The sequence below is a fragment of the Moschus berezovskii genome, chromosome 3, assembly GCF_049115385.1.
Source record: "Moschus berezovskii isolate FMDL1 chromosome 3, NW_MosBer_1.0, whole genome shotgun sequence".
Lineage (NCBI taxonomy): Eukaryota > Metazoa > Chordata > Mammalia > Artiodactyla > Moschidae > Moschus > Moschus berezovskii.
In genome coordinates this window covers 112,749,444-112,768,232 of record NC_142462.1, presented here as the reverse complement: position 1 = coordinate 112,768,232, position 18,789 = coordinate 112,749,444, and the positions used below count along the sequence as shown (strand labels likewise).

Below are 18,789 nucleotides of genomic sequence, written 5' to 3'. Positions count from 1 at the left end.
ATACAGATGCAACAGAGATTATAATAATAAAAATATTTTTTAATAAAAATATTTTTAATATACTTCTAAGAAATTGTCTACAAGTGGATTGGTCATATATAGGTGCTATAGACATAAGCAATTATGTCATAAGCAATTGACATAAGTCAACTCATATTAACAAGATTTCCAGAAAACTAGGAACAGAATTTTAACGTCATAAAAACTATATACCAAAAATATAGAATAAATGGTATACTTAAAAGAGAAAATTTTCCCATTAAAATAAGAAACAAAGATGGGGACCCCGGCTGCCCAGTGGCTAGGACTTGGCACTTTCACTACGTGGGCCCAGGTTCAATATCTGATGAAGGAACAAAGATCCTACAAGCCACATGGCATGACCAAAAAAAAAAAGTGAAAAAATTGGAAGAGGAAATTAACTGGCCATTATTTGTAATTATATGATCAACTTAGTTAAAAAATTAATAATCAGACAAGTAATTAGAAGAAGAGAGTAAAGCTGCTGGATACTAACTCAAGTTGTGAAACCAAAAGCATTGATTCCCAAGAAAACCACTAGAGAATATAAGAGATTAACATAACCATTTGTAAAAACAACAAATCTAAAGTACCTAGAAATCAATACATGAACAATACCTTTACAGAGAAAATTTAAAAGCTTTACTAGAAGACATGAAAGAGGATTTTTTTAAATGAAGAACAAGAAGCGGAACAAGAAGCGTATCAAAACTAAGGGTGGGTACCTTTGGGATAGAGGGAGTGGGGGAGTAAGAAAGGAAGGAGAAACCTAATTCATCATAAAATGTAATGAAAGCTTCTATTAAAAGATGAAAACCATGTGCTATGGATTAAGGCACACAATTAACGCACTGCTTTGCATTTGCGGTACAGTAAAGCAGACATAACCTATATACAACACATACTGACATACAGTTTGAAAATGCAGCAGCAAACTATGAGAGGCAGTAGTTGTCAGAGGGTTACGTGTGAAACCTGACACTTTGAATGCAAGGGCAGAGACAGAGGTGAAACTGAATCACTGGATAAAGCTTTATTTCTCTTCATGGCTTTACTTCAAGCTTTACTTCTCTTCAATACAAGTGGAGAAAGTAGAAGTGGTGACTTGGACTCCAATCAGTGTGGATGGTGAGAAGTTATGACAAAACTAGACAGCATATTAAAAAGCAGAGACATCACTTTGCTGACAAAGGTCTGTATAGTCACAGCTAGTTCTTCCAGTAGTCATGTATGGATGTAAGAGTTGGACAATAAAGAAAGCTGAGCGCCGAAGAATTGACGATTTTGAACTGTGATGCTGGAGAAGACTCTTGAGAGTCCCTTGGACAGCAAGGAGATCAAACCAGTCAATCCTAAAGGAAATCAACCCTGAATTTTCACTGGAAGAACTGATGCTGAAGCTCCAATACTTTGGCCACCTGATGGGAAGAGTCAACTCATTGGAAAAGACCCTGATCCTGGGAAAGATTGAAAGCAAAAGGAGAAGGGGGTGGCAGAGGATGAGATAGTTAGATAGCATCGCTGACTCACCAGACATGAATTTGAGCAAAATCTCAAATTTTTGATATTGGGAGACAGTGAAGGAATAGAGGAGCCAGGCAGGCTGCAGTCCACGGGGTTGCAAAGAGTGTGAGGCGGATCAGCAACTGAACAGCAGCAAAGCTAGGTTTACCTCTAGACTGCTCATTACATGAACCAAAAGATTCCGTTATTTTGCTTAATAGACTTTTAGAGCAGCCTCCCTTTACTTTTTATGCCAAGGGATTGACACTTGTGATGGAAGAATTTTAACTGGTATCTATCCACTCCTATACTTTTAAATATACATTTTTAAAGGTTTTTTTAAAATACTGGTTTCACTTATATATTTTGGAAAATTAGAGCAAGAAGAAGCATGAATTTACCAGGGGGAAAAGAAGAGGCAGAAAAGACAGAATAATAGTAGCCACCCTGTATTAGTTCTCATGTGCTAGGCACTATGCTAGGTGCTTTCCATACCTTGTCTCTTAATTCAACAACAAAACCCACCACTGAGAATTATCCCTGCAGAAATGAGGAGGCTGAACGGAGAGCCACATCTGGTCTCAAGTGCCACCTTCATAAAGGGGACCTCAGAGCCCAAGTCTAATGTCGCTGTTCTGCACGCTGTGCCACCCTAGTACAAAAATGATAGTGGGGAAATAGCGAAGGGACAGACAGGGACACGGACAAGGTAAATATACACAGAGACAGAAAAAAACAAGCCACGTCAGGGCACATTCCGATGAGGAAGAACTATCATATGAGCCGAAACCTGTCACTGCCCTTTGAAAAGCTCATGATCTCACCTGCAATGTAATGCAATCCTTCGAGCACCCAGAATCAGCTCTTCTGCTTTTACTTCCAATTTTCAAAACTCTTAAAAAAAAATACTTATTTTCTCAAGTATTCCTCAAAGCTTTACATGCATACGAAGCAATGTCGCAGATTCCAGACACCGGGTTTCAAATCTGGAATGTCGGTCCTTATTATCCATTACAAAACAAACCTGTGACTGCTGGTTTGGTTATGCATGCAGACACCAAATATCTAAAAGACAGCACAATTTGACCTGTAATAGTTATCAAACCACTCATCAATAACTGTGGTACTGTAACTCTGGAATACTGTGTGAACTGTCAACAAGTAAAGACAGGTCTCTACGTACTGACATGGAATAACCTCCAAGATAATGTTAAAAAGTTGGATACATATTTATACTTTTAATTGGAGAACTTGGTAGCAGTGGTTGGTCTGGGGGAGAAAAGGGGGGCAATGGGTAGGAAAGATGCTTCGCATTCTCTGTACAGTCATGTATTTGGTATTTTTTTCTTTTAACCAAGTGCAAGAATAATCTTTCCCCCTAAAATCTTTATATCAAGCAGTTCAGTTGTGTCTTCCCTCTAAACCAGATCCAATTTGGGGGTCAGAGTGGAAAAAATAAATTCTTTCCCGTCTCCCAGTGATTAGATAGCAAGAGGCTCCTTCCCATTTTTTCCCCCTTTTCTCCAACTAAGCCCACCTCTTTGTTTCTTTACAAAACTCCCAAACCAAAAAACTTATTCATGGTATCCACATTCATTGAAAATCCATTTATGTAAAAAGATAAAAAAGCATTTATCTCACCACTCTTTGTATTTTGAAGCGTATGTCCATGTTTTTTTTCTGTGTATTTGTATGTGCATTAACACTTTAAGTGCTCTTTTATTAATAATACATGGACATCTTGATCATTTCTTATCTTAAAACAATTTTATTTAGTAGTGTGATTTTATTCACTCAACCAATCCCCTCCAGCACATTAGGCTGTTTCAAAATTTTACTGTTATAAGCAACACAGATGAACACCCTTGTATGAGTCCCTTTTCCCCTTAGAACACATTTGTAAAAACAAAGTTAACTTCTGCCTTTGAGCTCCATCTACAGTTGTCACTTTTCCTAACTAGCCACAGACACTCTTCTGCTAAAGTTGGAGATGATTTCTTGACTACATGGACAAGTATAAAACATACCTGCTGCTTCAGTTTTCTATCTCCTGTGAACCAACCCCTCTGGACATCTGTCCCTCATTCAATTCAGCCTCAGAGAACAGGCTGTGTCTGTTTAATTCTTGGCTCTAAATTGACTTGGTTATTCTGAAATCCTTAACTCCTTGGGCCATGTTTTTTCTTCTTAAAAACTTAAAAAAAAATCTATATATACACCATATAATCAATAATAAAACAGAACTAGTATAAATGATAATAAAAGCTAACATTTATCTACTACTCACTATGAGTCACTGTGTTAAGTGCTTCACATGCCTTATATATAATTTAATGTTAATCAAAGTTACATGAAAAAAAGTATTCCACAGTCAAAGAAGCTTGAGGAAATTATGGCTTTAAAAAATCCTGTTTAACAATGGCACTTTTAATACGTTAATCCACATTTGCAAGATGGTAGTCAGATTACTTGGAGAAGGAAATGGCAACCCACTCCAGTGTTCTTGCCTGGAGAATCCCAGGGACGGGGGAGCCTGGTGGGCTGCCGTCTATGGGGTCACACAGAGTCGGACACGACTGAAGCGACTTAGCAGCAGCAGCAGCAGCAGTCAGATTACTTAGCTACAGATTTCTTGAGGGGCTGTTACTCCCAAAAACACACTTTTGAAAAACTGGCCTTAAATGTTACTAGTTTTTTGTAAAAGCACTTGCAGCCTACCCTCTTCTGCCTGATGACGAGGACTGTTTATATTTGAAGGCATATGTTCTTTTCTGTATCTTATATACAAATATGCACTTATAAATGACGAAACTGTTCGATTTCTCTCACAAATTGCTATCTTTTCTCCCTCTTTCCCACTCCCTACCTGGATTTCTAAGTTAAATTCTTTTTTTCACTTTTTTCTCATGCCAATAGTTTCCCTAAAGAAGTCCTCTACAAGTAAGACTAAAAGATGCTCACCTAAGCAACTAGGTGAGCATCCTGTGTCTACAACTGCAAGCCCTGACCCTGGAGGCAGGCATACGCACACAGGCACACACCCTCTGATCTGAAGGAAGAACCTAGTAAGCCTGCATTCCAGGACTCCCACAGTCTGGCTTCCTCTAGTCACCCCAGCACCCACCTCACACCAGCCTGGCCTCCTTCCTGTTTCTTCCTGAGTCTGCTCAGGATGCTCCCTTTTCCTCCTTCCCAGTCAAACCCCATTTATCCATGGAGGCCCAGTTCAAATGCCATCAACCTGACAAGGTCTCCTCAGATCTTTCCAGCCCATTTTCTCCCCTGCTCTGAACTCAAGTGGCAGGTGACCATGGACCACACCCTTGTGACACATTTTGAACTGTTGTCTTTTAACTTGTCATATGATTGCAGACTCTTTGTAAATACATGGAGGGGAGGGCCTATGCCCTGATTTCTGTATCCCACAGCGCCCAGAACAGTGTGATACAGGCAAGAGATACTCCAGTACCACTGAAAGAATGAGATATTAAAATTCAAGTTAACTCAATGATACAACAGACACAAGAATAATATGTACATTCCTCTTTATTTAATACAACACGTAACACATACAAAAAGAAAAAAACACTCATGTAAAAGGCCCTGTCACAAAGGATAGACAGGAAAACATCTACACAATCAAATAAGGCTCCTGCTTTAAAACAGGGGTTTGCTTAGCTACACTTGGAATATGAGCAAGGCTGTTGCGAAAAAAAGAAGAAAAAAAAAAAATCCCTGCACTGAAGGAGTATATATATCAATGGGGGTCAATTTACTAAATTCACAGATCCACATCTAGGAATGTTTAAGTCCTCTCAAATATCCAAAAGTCATCAGCATTTTATGAAATGTGATTTTTTGGGGGGGTTAAAAAATTTTACCTGTCCTCCTTTCTTCTTAGAAAATAGTGACAAGAGCTCTCTAAAAGCTAGAGACCAGCAAACCACCCAAAGTTTGGAAAGCTTTACCATTAAAGTTCAAAAAGTGTGTAGAACTGAGAATTCAAAGGCAAGATGGCAGTAGGAAGAAGAATTTAACTTAGTCATTTCCTGATCAGTCACTAGGAAACACAATGGAAACATCTAGGCTCAGTGCAGGGTTCGGTAGCAGCAGTTTGTCCATATTCCTGCTCTGATTAGAGCCGGAAATTAAACAAGCACCAGTTCATCTCAAAAGAGCCTTATACAAACATACACACATACATACCCACACCCATTCACATCTCATCACCACCCCCTTTTATTTAAATTTATTATTATTATTTTTTTACTAAAATAATACAAAAAAGGGAGACAGGTATATTTACAAAAATCCATGGCTGGTACAGTACATAATTTTTAAGACACACTAAATGCTACAATCTTTCAGGTCCTGAGATTATTACAAATATCAACTCAAAGCTGTGTTCAGGTCCAGTTTTAAAGGAGGAAAAAAAAAATTCCCAAAATATTAAGTCACACAGTTATTTAAAATACAGCATATCCCTTCAAGTTAGCAAAAACGCACCTCCCTAAAAACAACTACAATATGGTAGTCAGGGCCTTTCACCCAGAGGAGCAGCAATTATTTATGCTCCTTCCTTCAAGATGCATTGTAAAACCTGTTGGCATCTATATTAAGTGGGGAGGTGGCTCAAGAAAGATGCTGTGTAACCGGAGGGACATTCCTCTATAGAGTGAATATCCACTGTATAAATAAGTCCCGTTTTTCCTTCTGTTACCAAACAAAAGTCTTTCCTTTATCAAAATTCATACTGCAAGAGTTGGACATATGTGCTTACCTAGACTAAAAATTAGAATCCTTATTTCCAATCAGTTATAGCAAATCGGTCTGTAGTCCCACGATAATTTTTACAACTGCAAACAAATTTTCTTCTTGTAATAAACGAGAAAACACTCATCACTTGCTTACCTTGGGAGACTTTGATTAACTTGTTATTTGGGGCACAAAATTTTCACCAGCCAGAGATTTCCTTTCCTTTCCTTTCCTTTTCAGCTCGCGAGTGTTTAGCAAGCAAAGACAAGGAAGGGCAAGCTCCAAGATTTACATACTTTTAAGAACAATTAGATATTTTTTGATACATTCTGTAATATAATTTTTCAATGACAGCCGACAAAAGAGCAGTACAAAGCTTGAATCCCTTCTCTGGAGGCTGGCCAAAAAAACTGTGTGTGTTGGAAACCTACCTCTACTGGTGCAAGGGCCCCTTGCTTATCTACAAGTCTCAGAAGGTCTATGTAATTAATTATGTAAGCATAGCCAGGATTTTAAAAGTTGGCCAAACTTGGTCAACTTTCCGACTACCTATATAAAACAGTAATAACTCTGTCAACTGAGAATAATTTCTCTTTTAATGCCTCTGGCCAAAAATGGGGGTAATTCTTGGTAATTTCACAGGTACAGAAAAGAAAACCCAATATGCTGGCACAGGGCACACTACCCCTGCAAACAGATGAGAGAAGCAAAAATGGAGGGAAGTTTATGGCCAGAAGAGCATGAAATGTAATGTAGCAGGTTGTCACATAGAAGAATATGCCACTTGCCTAGTCTTGATTACTGCCAACTCCTAAATGTGCTTGGAGGGTAGATGGAACTGTTAAATTAAAAAACAGTATCTCCACGTTATCTAAGGTAATAGTCACCTTGCTTGTGTTTCAATTAAGTTTCCATTAGTGCTTTGTTACAAAATATTTTAAAACTAGACAAGATAAAATAGAATTATATTACTATTGGCAAAACAGTAACAAATAATATATCGAGAGTTTTCTGAGGAACCTAAAACTGGTACTAAGGGCTCATACGACCTTTCTGACGCAGACCTTTGTAAAGTAGGTTTATTCCAGAGGTATTAATGAAAAGAAGCAAGGCAGACTATTATGTGAAATAAGAGCCCAACAAATAATAAAAACAAATAAGAGTTCTCTTTTGAATAACCTTGAAAAGTATCAAGAAGAGGCCATGCTATGTAGCTACTACTATATTATATAGTACAGAAATCTATTTTTAACACAAAGGAGAAGAGAAAAAAAAATTCAGGTTACCAGTGATGATTCTAAGTCCTGGACATATAGACCCCCCTTAATTATGCTACTTAGATTTATTTATTTATTTTTAAGTATTCTTGACCTGTTTGGGTAACAGTTCGGGAAAGTGTCCAAAATTTAAGTACTAACCTGCTCTAAAATGGATATATGAAAGGAAGTCTGAAAAGCAGAAGTATTACATATTACAGTATGAGGAAATTAAATAAAGATCGCAAACAGCTACTTTCAAGCAAATAGTACTTTGGGAATATCTGAGAAAAATATCAAGTTATTCAAAGGCAGCCTGATTAAAATCCTACCAGTCCCTGTCTGAGTGTGCTGGGATGTAAACAGTCTCCTACAACATGCCTGTAGTCTTTACTTTCAAATTTAGTAGGGACCCAGCGTAGATGACCAGCGTGAATGAGAAAAGGAGGTGAAAGTTTAACCTTTCCTCCCCAGACTCTTAGCAACTTTTATTCTAGTGTAGCCACTGGTTGATGAAATGGTTAACTTGACAGCTCAGACTAGAGAAAAGAAGAATGAAAACTAAAGAAAGTGAAGAAAGAATGAGAATCTGACATTAATAATATTTAATGCCACTTTGTAATGATAGTCTGACCATCTGTTTATTAGCTCCACAAACCTGAACACTGTGCCAGAGAATCTAAAACTTTCTCAGAATTGAACACTGGGATGGTTTTATCTTAACAACCCGAAGACATTCCATGATTCTAACTACAGTGTGCACCAGAATCTGTACTTAGTTTTTGAATATAAAGTTCACATTTTAGGACAGATGGACACATAAAATATCTCTATTTTTATGTTTCCATTAATTTTCCCGAGAGGAACAAACACACATTCAACAAAACCCTTATGCCTTATTTCTTTGGGTAGAAGTCTTATTAACATCTGTTATTTAAAGAATGGAAAAAAGAGGAAGAATGTGAAAAACGTTTATGTTTATCTGCATAGTTGATATTTAGAGGCTATTAACTAAGGCTTTATCTGGAAAACAACAAAAAACCAAAAAGTGACTTGTAAGGAAAAACGTCCTATCACTAGAGAGTAAATGGGCCTCAGCCAGTTCTGGGAATTAACTCAGAGACTTCGTCTACTTGGGCCTGGGGCCTTCTCCCGACTCACTCACACTGGATCATTTGTTCCTAACCCCCTGACATTCTCTTTCCCGACCCTGAATATGTGCTACAAAATCTACACACATCTCCTCACAGATGGTGCTCAGCATCTAGCTCTAACACAGAAGCAGCATCCAATGTTTCCTGTTGTTATATGTATTACTGCTTCATATACCCGATGGAGGGTAGGATAAGATGACCTTTCTCTCCTCCCTGGAGCTGGGCAAAATATATTTCTTTGTACCCCCACCCTTCCCACGGCTGCCCCAGCTAGGAAGAGACACCTGCCTCCTCTCTCCCATTTTTCTACAACCTGAGCAGTTGATGGCTCCAACTCTTTCGCATTAAAGAAGCATAAATTACAAAGGTAGACTGGCTAAAGTACATCTAGTAGACTGTGTGTAGTGCTTGCCCCTTCAGTGCAAAGCTGGATAAACCTATGGTTACAGGAATAGTACACAATCTCTACAAGAAGGAGACCCCCATTCATTCTTAGAAAGTTAAAAGCTTAGCTATATTCAACACTAAACAAGTAATGTAAGGAAATCAGGCTGAGAACATGGTGAAGTGAGGCAGATAAAACATTTGGGATCATTAATCAACTCCAGTAACCAACCATTCACGCTTTAGCTAGCTTCAGCTCCACAATCTTGGCAAAAATCACACATGTAATAATACTATAAACAGCTTAAAAAAAAAAACTACTTATAATTAGGAAACTTAGTGTTATTTACCCCCTCCCCTCTTATTAACCTGAACTAAGCATTTTATCCAACCACAAATATAATATGTTTAAATAACACATATGTATCTAAATTAGAATTCCAGTGATTTTTTTTTTAACCTAAAAATCATATGGTGCTTTTTATACCCATCATAGGGAAACATTTTTTTAGCCTCTGCAGGAAGATGATAATACTTTTTTTAGTTATATAGGACATTTTAGAAAAACTCAAAATATTTTTGAAAAAGTCTCTGATATCCCTGGGAGGTAGCTGAATATTATTATACCCAATTTTCTAATGGGTAATCTGAGGCACAAAGGTTAAACGATATTCCCCCTAAACACAATACATCAAGAGTAACATGACTGACCGAGGCCACCTGGTAATAGTCTTGCTATCAAGTGACACTGCCGGGAGCCTCTGCTTTCTCCTGTTGGCCACCAGTCTCCTCAGTTAAAATGTATTTAAAAGGGGGCATTTACTAGACATATTTATACTGGGTTTTGAGGATTGGTTCAACTTAGTCTCCCTTCACATGTCACATCTGTTTTCAACAAGAAACAGATGAACACTAATTACTGATATTACGTTATTTTGCTCAAAGGAGAAACATAAATAACCATTAAATCATATTAAGCCAAATGTAATTATTTGGCAAATGAGAAAACTGAAGCTCTCTCATGAATGCCATGGGTTCATGTTTCCCTCCATATCTGAAGTCCTTATACTTCTAAGTTTATTACCCTTTTAACAGATATGCAGCTATATGAATTCTTCAAAACCCATATTCCAGAAGAGTATATGATGCATTTTTAATAAGGACAAAGTTGCTAACTTGCTTCAAAACTCAGAAAAAATACCACGGTTCTAACTCTAGCTCTCCCATGTCTTTAGTCTTGCCTGACATCATGTATCTTATCAACTTGACCTGGAAAGACTCTTGTTATTCCAATGCTTTCTCTAGTATTACACATGCCAAGTCTGTAGGGCACAGAGCAGTGGATTACATCCAGGAACAGTCAATGAGTCCACTAAATTTATTTTAGTTATAGTAACTGACTTATTTTATATGTAGCTGTTGTTCTTGTTAACTTCTACAAACAGATATTCAAAGGGCGAAGACAGTATCTTGTGAGAAGACAATTTCCCAATCTACCCATTCAAATCAACTAAAGGCAATGGAATAAACAAGGTAGAAATTTTGCAAACATTAAAAGGGGAGTGCTTGGAAAGGATGCAATGGTACAGCAGCTAGTAGTTTTATATATATATATTACACATGTATACAAATATACACACACATATATGTATGCATGTATGTGTGTATCTTACACATATATCCATAAAAGAAAAAGAAGAATATTACAGCATGACATGATCTTGGCAACTCTGAGATTCTTCCTCCTGAATCCCCTGACATTATTAGCCTGTACTTTAGGATATCTGAGAACAGTTTCAAAAGAGGGGAAAAAAGAAAGAAAAAAAAGGCACTTAACAAAGACAAAGGCCTGAATTGAATATGCTTTAGAGGAGTAATATAAGTCATTTTACCAGAGCTAAGAAATGATTTACAGAGCTAAACTTTTCCTCTTAAATTTTATAAAATAAAACTGTCTAACATGTTTCTAATCATTTACCTACTACTGCATTTTTCTTCGGCATCATTATTACAAAAACAAAAGCCCCCTAAAAGCAAAAACCAAAACAACAAACAAAAACAACCATGCATGCACAACACCAAGTGAAAGTGCCCTTCTGAGAACGTAAGGTCAGCAGAAACCGCAGTGCTACAGCACAGGGCAGGTTCTCAAGTTTGGCCTGAATGCAGATTTCTCTCACTCTCCTAATTTAAAGCAGGACAAAATAAACATCGACCAACAAAAAGAGCAAACAAAAATTCAAAACCTAAAAGATGAAAAGAATACAAGGACCAGTGTGCTTTCATGGTACACCCTTAAAATAAAGTATCCTAGTTCTATACATGAGTCAAATTATATAAGCCTCCCAGAAATAAAGAACTGTAAATTGAAGTTGAACATTACAGGCAAAGTTCATTTTACAAATGTAGCAGCAAATCTGATAGATTAATTGGAGTTCTAAGAGGTGATCCCAAGGGACACAGTATTCGCGTAATCAATGGTAGTTTGAATAACAGTAGAATTCCATTTCAGAAAATGTCTTGAACCAAGTAGAGGTGGAATGGGGGTGTGGTAGAGGGCAACGAGAGGAGAAAGATTAGAGGTGTCTGCCCTTTCCAAACCTGGGTAGTAAACAATTTAAATCTGCTTTGAGGGGAAAAAAAAATCCTGGGTTAAAAATCTTTTCGTAGAAGTTGTTTTCATACAGGTGTCAAACCCACAGCATTCAAACAGGTGTGTGCCCGGTTCTTCCTTCTAGCTGGGTGATATGATAAACCCTATTCAGCTTCTATGATATTAAAAAAAAAAAGAAAGAAAGAAATTTGGGCTAACAACATCCATCAAAGGGGTGGCAGGCATGAAGGAATGTGCTGACACAATGCTCTGAGTCCCTCAAAATCAAGATCTGGGGACCTCAGATGAACTTTACTTCTTCCCCCAATACTTAATCTCTTCGATTGGTTTTAAAATCATGATTTCTTTTACCCTCTGATCTCAGAAGCAGATGAGAAAGAATTATAACTGACTAGTAATGAAATTATTGCTTACATCGAATGTGGAGGCTCTGAATGAGCTTGACACTTTGCTCTCAGTCTCCAGCCGAGGCTCAGCACTGCTATCTCTGGAGACAGCTCTGCTGATCATTCATTATTGCTTGTGAATACTGAGGATTAACTTGTATGTACAGTAACAGCTTATACATCAGCGAAGGCAATTTAAAATACAAGACCGTTGAAAACAGCTTACTTTTCCTGAATCAAGAATCCCGTGGCATGGGATGTAACTGTGTGCTGATTACTTTTACACTGGGATGTTGCTAATGCTCTTCAGAAAAGACACATTGCTCTATAGCCTTTCCAATTACTCTCCACTTTAAAAAATAACATAATTTGATTTTCAATTGCAAAAATAGAATATGAGTCGCAAGCCTCTGTGCTAAAAAATAACTGATTTGTATGTATGTTTTTAGTAAGAAAAGCTGTAAAAATAGGTGACTGTACAGTATGGACAACATTTTCAATGTTATGACCTAGAAAAGAAATAGGTATTTACATGCAGTAACTCTTTGATCATACTTTTTAAGAAATACAAGGATGTTTATTTCATTTGTACAACATAAAAGGGCAGTCTTGATTGAAATGGATGAAGGTAATGAAAATGTGGTGGGGGTGAGGCAGCAGTTCTCACAGAATCAGGATTGAAGAGAACAGAATAAAATCTCCACAGAGGAGGCCTCAGAGCCCAGGGCCCTCAGGTGTTTATAAAACAATATGGAGGAGGAACTGATAATCCCCCTCTTCTTGAATTAAGACAGAATCATGGGGGGGTCTTCATATGGTGTGATTCAGAGTTGATGGGTTTAACAAATTAAAGTTGTCATTCCTCAGCTTAAACTACCACTGAACTCATCTATCGATAACTATATGTGTGCAAAAATACACACACAGATGAATCCATGCACCACTCTCCACCAGAAGAGAGATGAATCTGCACTGTGTTCTCTCCTTGTTCGGGGACGTAAATGAAGGTGGCTCCTCAAAGGAAAATTCCTAAAGATTAGCAGACATTTTTTCCCCTCTAAATTAGATAAAAGCAAGAGGTATGCTACATTGGAAGAACTCAAGAACTGGGTAAGCTTCCCTAGTTAAAAAAACCGAACAAACTTTAATCAAACTTTCTCCATTCAAGTAAAACCTATCTGCAACATCCCAGTATCCTTCCAAAATATCTACTACGGTTGACAGAACATTCTTATTTGTTTTACTGATAAACTAAATTCTCAGAGGCAAGTAATTATATCAACGATTCCTCTGAAATAAGCCTTTCCCCTTATTGTAACAGATTCTTGGAACTAAAGTTTTCAGTTATTAACTATTTTTTTTTCCACTGTAAAGAAAGCCAATGTGATTTTGAAGTCATAATATGGGCTTACAGATCTAAAGCATTCTGTGTTAATTTATTCACAGTCCTAAAGCCTATTTGGAACTTTTGCTTATGAAAGGAAAAAAGGGCCTGATTAATACCCTTATCTGGATAAATATTAATGGTACTGGGTGACTTGTAATGAAAACATATGTAAGAAATCTTGCTACTACCAATCTGGTGCAATTTTTTTAGGTGTCTGGCATTACTAATGGACCAAGCTTACACCATTCTTGTTAACAGTTTGAAAACATTCAGAAGCCTAAATAGGAAGAAAAGGACTAGAACAATGATGAGGTGAAAAAAGTCAACAAAATGTATCCAAACACTGTAAATTTCTCCCTTAACATCCTTTGTTGAACAAGCAATTTTGCATGAGGAAGCTCTAGTAACGGAGTCTTATTATCTGCAGGTTTACTCATATATCAATACTCTAAGTATTAGTAAAACTTTAAAATTTCAAATGCTCCAAATCAGTTTCACTGCAGTGGATATAGGGAGTAAAAATGCACTATGATTGTTATAAAAATAATCCCCTGTACACAATGATCCTAATTTAATTCCTCCTTTTAAAATACCATCTTCAAAAACTCCCCCCCAAATACATATATGCCATATGAATGACCAATGAAGAAGCACTGCAATACACACTTATACCTGTTTATATCAATAGTTAATAATCACCTGAAATACCACTAGCTAAAAGAACAGAAGGAAAGGTTGTGAACTAAAGTGATGGTGGGGGAATTTGACAGTTCATACTGGCAGGCCTGCAAAGGCTAAGTGGACCAAAGCTGCAGTCCTACAACAAAGATCCCCATTTCTCAAGAGGAAAATGTGAACACAAGTCACATTTTAACATCAAGAATGGAAATAAGAATTAACCAGTCAACACCAGATGCACAAATCACCTGAAGAAGAGAGTTAAGTACCTGCTTCTGAATGGAAGATGTAATTGACCCTTTTACAAAAAGGGGACATCTAAGTTTCATCTGTTATGAGCAACAGGCTCAATTTTTTTACTTAAAAAAATGTAATATATATCACTGTGCTAAAATAACTTTCCTGAAGCATCTTTAGTCCACTGATTTACACAGGAGTTGCTACACACTGGAGAAGATTCAAGTTTGTTCAGGATTTTTGAGGGTACATGATTTATACTCAGCTACTGTCTGCATCAGACATAGGGCCATTAAATTTTTTTTGTGGCAAATTTGCTGCATAGTCCACTCAGACATGACCATTACTCCTGACAAACTGGCCTAATTTGGGGTATACTGCCTTTTATTATGCAACTATGTCTACAAGTGTTCAGATCCAACCCCCAGGATGGATGGAGTTTACCCAAATCCTCAATTTCCTTCTTCCTGCCCAGGGAAAAATCAAATTTGTATTTCTGTGGGTTTGACAACTGAGTCTCTTTCAAGTCAGTTAATACGGTAACTTTGTCTTTCTTTAGAAGAGACTAAAGGTCACACTTAACTTTGCACAAAAGCACTTCTTCCTCCTGCACCTGGCTTTACTCAAGTAATGTTTTCTTTTCTTTTTCCTCCTCACCACAGTGCTTGGGACGAGAGAATGTAAACATCGACAGAACAGCAGCCCTATGACCACACGAGTACTTTCCCATCAGGTAGGTTCCAACAGCCAGCCAAGTGTGTCATCTCCTTTGCTTGCTGGGAAGTCACTGAGATTTCCGTGGTAATTTAGTGTCCCCTTTACTTTGGCCTCCATCTGAGAAAAGAGGTGTTTTATCAGTATGGGTTGGCATGTCATAAAAAATAAAAGCATATGAAGCAAAACAAACAATTAACTTCTAATTTTCACATGGATGACGACATTGCTAGAAAGATAACCTTTAGTACCTTACATATTACAGCACAGAGAAGTTGAGATATGAACAAGAATATTCTCTTATCTCAAAATGACTATGGTTTAATTGGTTTCCAGTGTCCTACAAATACTATTTCAACAAGTATTTGTTATCTATCTTATAGTCAACTGTGTCAAATGCTGTGAGGATTATAAAGAAATGTAAAAACACAATCAGTGCCCCTCCTTCAAGGAACTTATCACATTTTTTGATTCACTTAGAAAACAAGGTCAACTGCAAGGTCGACTTCATTTTCATGCAAGTAAAAATTTCTTGCCATGACATAGCAGTTAGTAACTCTCAATTATTTATGTAAATGAATGGACCACACTGGGAGTGAAAACTCCAGCTGCATCTTTGTTTTTAGTCCTAACCTGGCAAATGTAAAAGGTAGGAAAGTCTGCTATGGGAAGAATGATTTTTCCAGTTTTACGTATGGCTATGTAACTTATACTAGGAAAATGCTAATCACTCTACTTAAACTGGACAAGAGTAGGACTGGGTGACCTCGAGGGTCAAAAAAAAAATGTAGAAAATCTCTTATCATTTGTTGCCTTATAAAGGAAAATTAAGCTCCACCAGGCCTGAGTTTTCTTGCCTGGAGAATCCCATGAACAGAGGAGTCTGGCAGGCTATAGTCGATGGGGTCGCAAAGAATCGGACACGACTGAGCAACTCACTCTGTTCCCACACTGGCACAACTGTGGTCTTGTGTTCATTCTCTCAAGGGGTTAGTCTGGGGCAGGTAACACTTGGGTGTGTTAGAGCATTTACTACAACCTACTGCCTCCAGATTGCTCTGAAGCTCCCATTTCCACTTGTGGTCAGCTGTAAACTTGTTTAACAACCATTTTAAATGCAGTGGCCAAAAAGAAGTGAGGCCCTAGTCGGCTTTCAAAGTTAAGAGAGCAGCTGAGCTGCTCAAAGATGCTGAAAATGGCTCTCAGAATAGTATCAGCATTTTACTGGGGTCAGCTGCTGATGAGAACGAGAATCTTGAGGCCAGGGTTGGGTGCAGTGTCTACTGTCCAACTCCAGATCTCAGAGCATCTAGCTGGGCTGCAAGTATATAACACAGACAGTCTGAAATCACATTAGTTTAATCAGGGTTAAGAGGCAGAGAACAGCGATAGTTAAGAATACAGGCCATGGATTCAGACTTCCTGGATTTGTATCTCAGATTAAACACTTATTATCCCATCAACTCAGGCAAGTTGCTTACCTCTGATTCCATTTCCTGATCTGTAAAATGGGGACTGTGATCTCATTCACACACTGATTTAAGAATTACATTAGCTAATACATGTGTCACAAGACTATCTAGCACTTTAAAGCTCAAGTGTGATTAACTACTGGACATGATTTTTGTATACCGTCTTATGAATCCTATTCTTTGTCCTTATTCCCATATAACAAACACCTTCAAAAAGGCTCTCTGCACATGTAACAAAAGATCTCTTTTACCTGTTTCCTTTCTCTGAAAAGGCATTTGTTGCTGATGAGGATTTGCTCATATGAAAACTACTTTTTCCAATCTTTGTCATTCTCTCACATTGTTTTCAGGAAAGATTTAATATATTGGTAAATCTGTATAAATATTACAAAGAGGAAGAAACAGGGGGCTCTCTTACCATTAAATGTTTGCTGTACATGTGTAGGCAGAGGTGAGTGGGAAAGCGCTGCTGCGTGCTGAGCTCCTGGCTGTAAACCCTTTAGTAAATCTGGGGGAAGAATACACTTGTCAGTGATCTTCCTCAAACTAAGATCTGAACCCTCTTAGATACAAAAATGAAAAGAATTTATCCAATGCAAGCACAGACCTCGACTTCAAAGATTTTTTTTAAACTAGAGCACATACATTACGTGTATAAATACAAACGTGCATGCAAATAACCCACGAAATCTGACTTTCTTACTATAAATTACATTAAGACAGAAGCGTGGAATAGCCAGTTCCCTTTAGAAACTATAAAAAAATTTCAGAGTCCAGTAATTCCACTTATTTTATATATACACATGAAATAAACTGGATTTCTTTTAAAAAGAAATTCTATAATCTCCACTAACTCCAGCTGGACTGCTCTCAATTAGTATAAATTTGTGAGGTTTCCTGTTCTGTCAGGAATAGGTAGCCATGTAAGAAAAAGAGCCCCACTTACTCTGAGTTAGGCTATGGTGGAAAGCGGCTGAGGTAGATCCCGAGGTGGTTGTCACTCCAGCTGTGTCCGTTCCAAAGCCAAGTAGCTCCAAGGGAAACTGGAAGGGCATGGTCACTGGAACAAGGCCACCCAGCATCCCAAAAGGAGTCACATTTTGATTTGTTACAGACAAAGGTGATGTCATGAGAGTCAGAGGTGAGGCATTAGCCAATAATGATGCTCCTGCTGTGGACTGCAGAAACCAGGGGTCAAAATACATAAGAAATCAAGTCTTTAACCTGAATTGATTTATTTTACTTAATATCCTCATGGACGTGAGACTCTGTCTTACATCTACTCTAACAGAAACTCTGGGAGACAGAAATGAAGGCTGAAGTGTAAATTACATTTCAAAGAGTGACCAATACTGGCTTTGGAAATACTTCTAAGCTCTTCATCACCAGTTAAGCTTCCTTATCTGTTACTGCAATGTCTATATTAACACCCATTCCTCTCTTCCTCTCTTAATCTACTCATTTCTAAACTTGGATTTCCACTTTTGCTCTTACCTCTACATCTGACACAGGGAATTAATTCCATATAATTTCAATTCAGTCTCTGATCTGTAATTTAACTGTCTTTCTGGGCACAATCTCTGCAGCTTCTGTTCTTAGACTATTACTCTTTCAGATCCCTCAACTCGATACTCTGTACTTTCATTGTTAATGGCCATCCCTGTTTTCCTCTTCATAAGCTTTATCTGCCTCTTTCTCAAAAGCTAACCACCTGACCTATGCCATGAATACCACCCCTGCAGAACTTTCTGTCACAAATGTCAATCAAGCACTGCACGTTCTCTGCATTTCCTCTGCCTTTGCATATATAGAGACCGCTGATGTATCTTAAAACCAACTGTCTTACAACCAACCGTTACTCCTGGCTCTTCCCTAACCCCTAGCAACAACCTGACTTATGTATCTTTCTTTTATTATCAAACTTATTGAATGGCAGCCTTCATTTTCCACACTATCTCTTCTTAACCCCTGGAAGCTGATTTTCAATTCCACTGCATTTCTGAACTCAGACTCCTAAGGCAAAAGGTAAATTAAAGAGTGTTTTGACACTCCCCTACTTGGGCTTTGATACCATCATTATGGAGAAAAACACTTCAAAACACAGCAGCACTGATAAGCTTTCAATGAGAAATTACTGAAATATACTCTATTAAGCTAATTTAGTTCTTTGAATAATTTTCTATACAGCAAGTAAACATTTTTTTCCATTCTGACTTTTGTGTACTTAA

At 37.7% G+C, this 18,789-nt stretch overlaps 1 protein-coding gene across 3 annotated transcripts in view; it reads right to left on the bottom strand.

Annotated features, from left to right (window-relative positions):
- The window catches only part of UBN2 (ubinuclein 2), a 92,203-nt gene that overhangs the window by 6,592 nt on the left and 66,822 nt on the right, over positions 1-18,789 (bottom strand). For 2 of the 3 annotated variants that reach the window (XM_055421343.2, XM_055421342.2), the window contains 3 exons: positions 17,508-17,739; positions 16,980-17,069; positions 5,053-15,209 (listed from right to left, as the gene is read on the bottom strand). The exons of the other annotated variant lie outside the window; for it this stretch is intronic. In XM_055421343.2, the coding sequence (XP_055277318.2) occupies positions 15,160-15,209; positions 16,980-17,069; positions 17,508-17,739 (372 nt within the window). In that variant the 3' untranslated portion in view covers positions 5,053-15,159. Of the gene's footprint in view, positions 1-5,052; positions 15,210-16,979; positions 17,070-17,507; positions 17,740-18,789 lie in introns of those variants that run through there. 3 annotated transcript variants of the gene reach the window in all.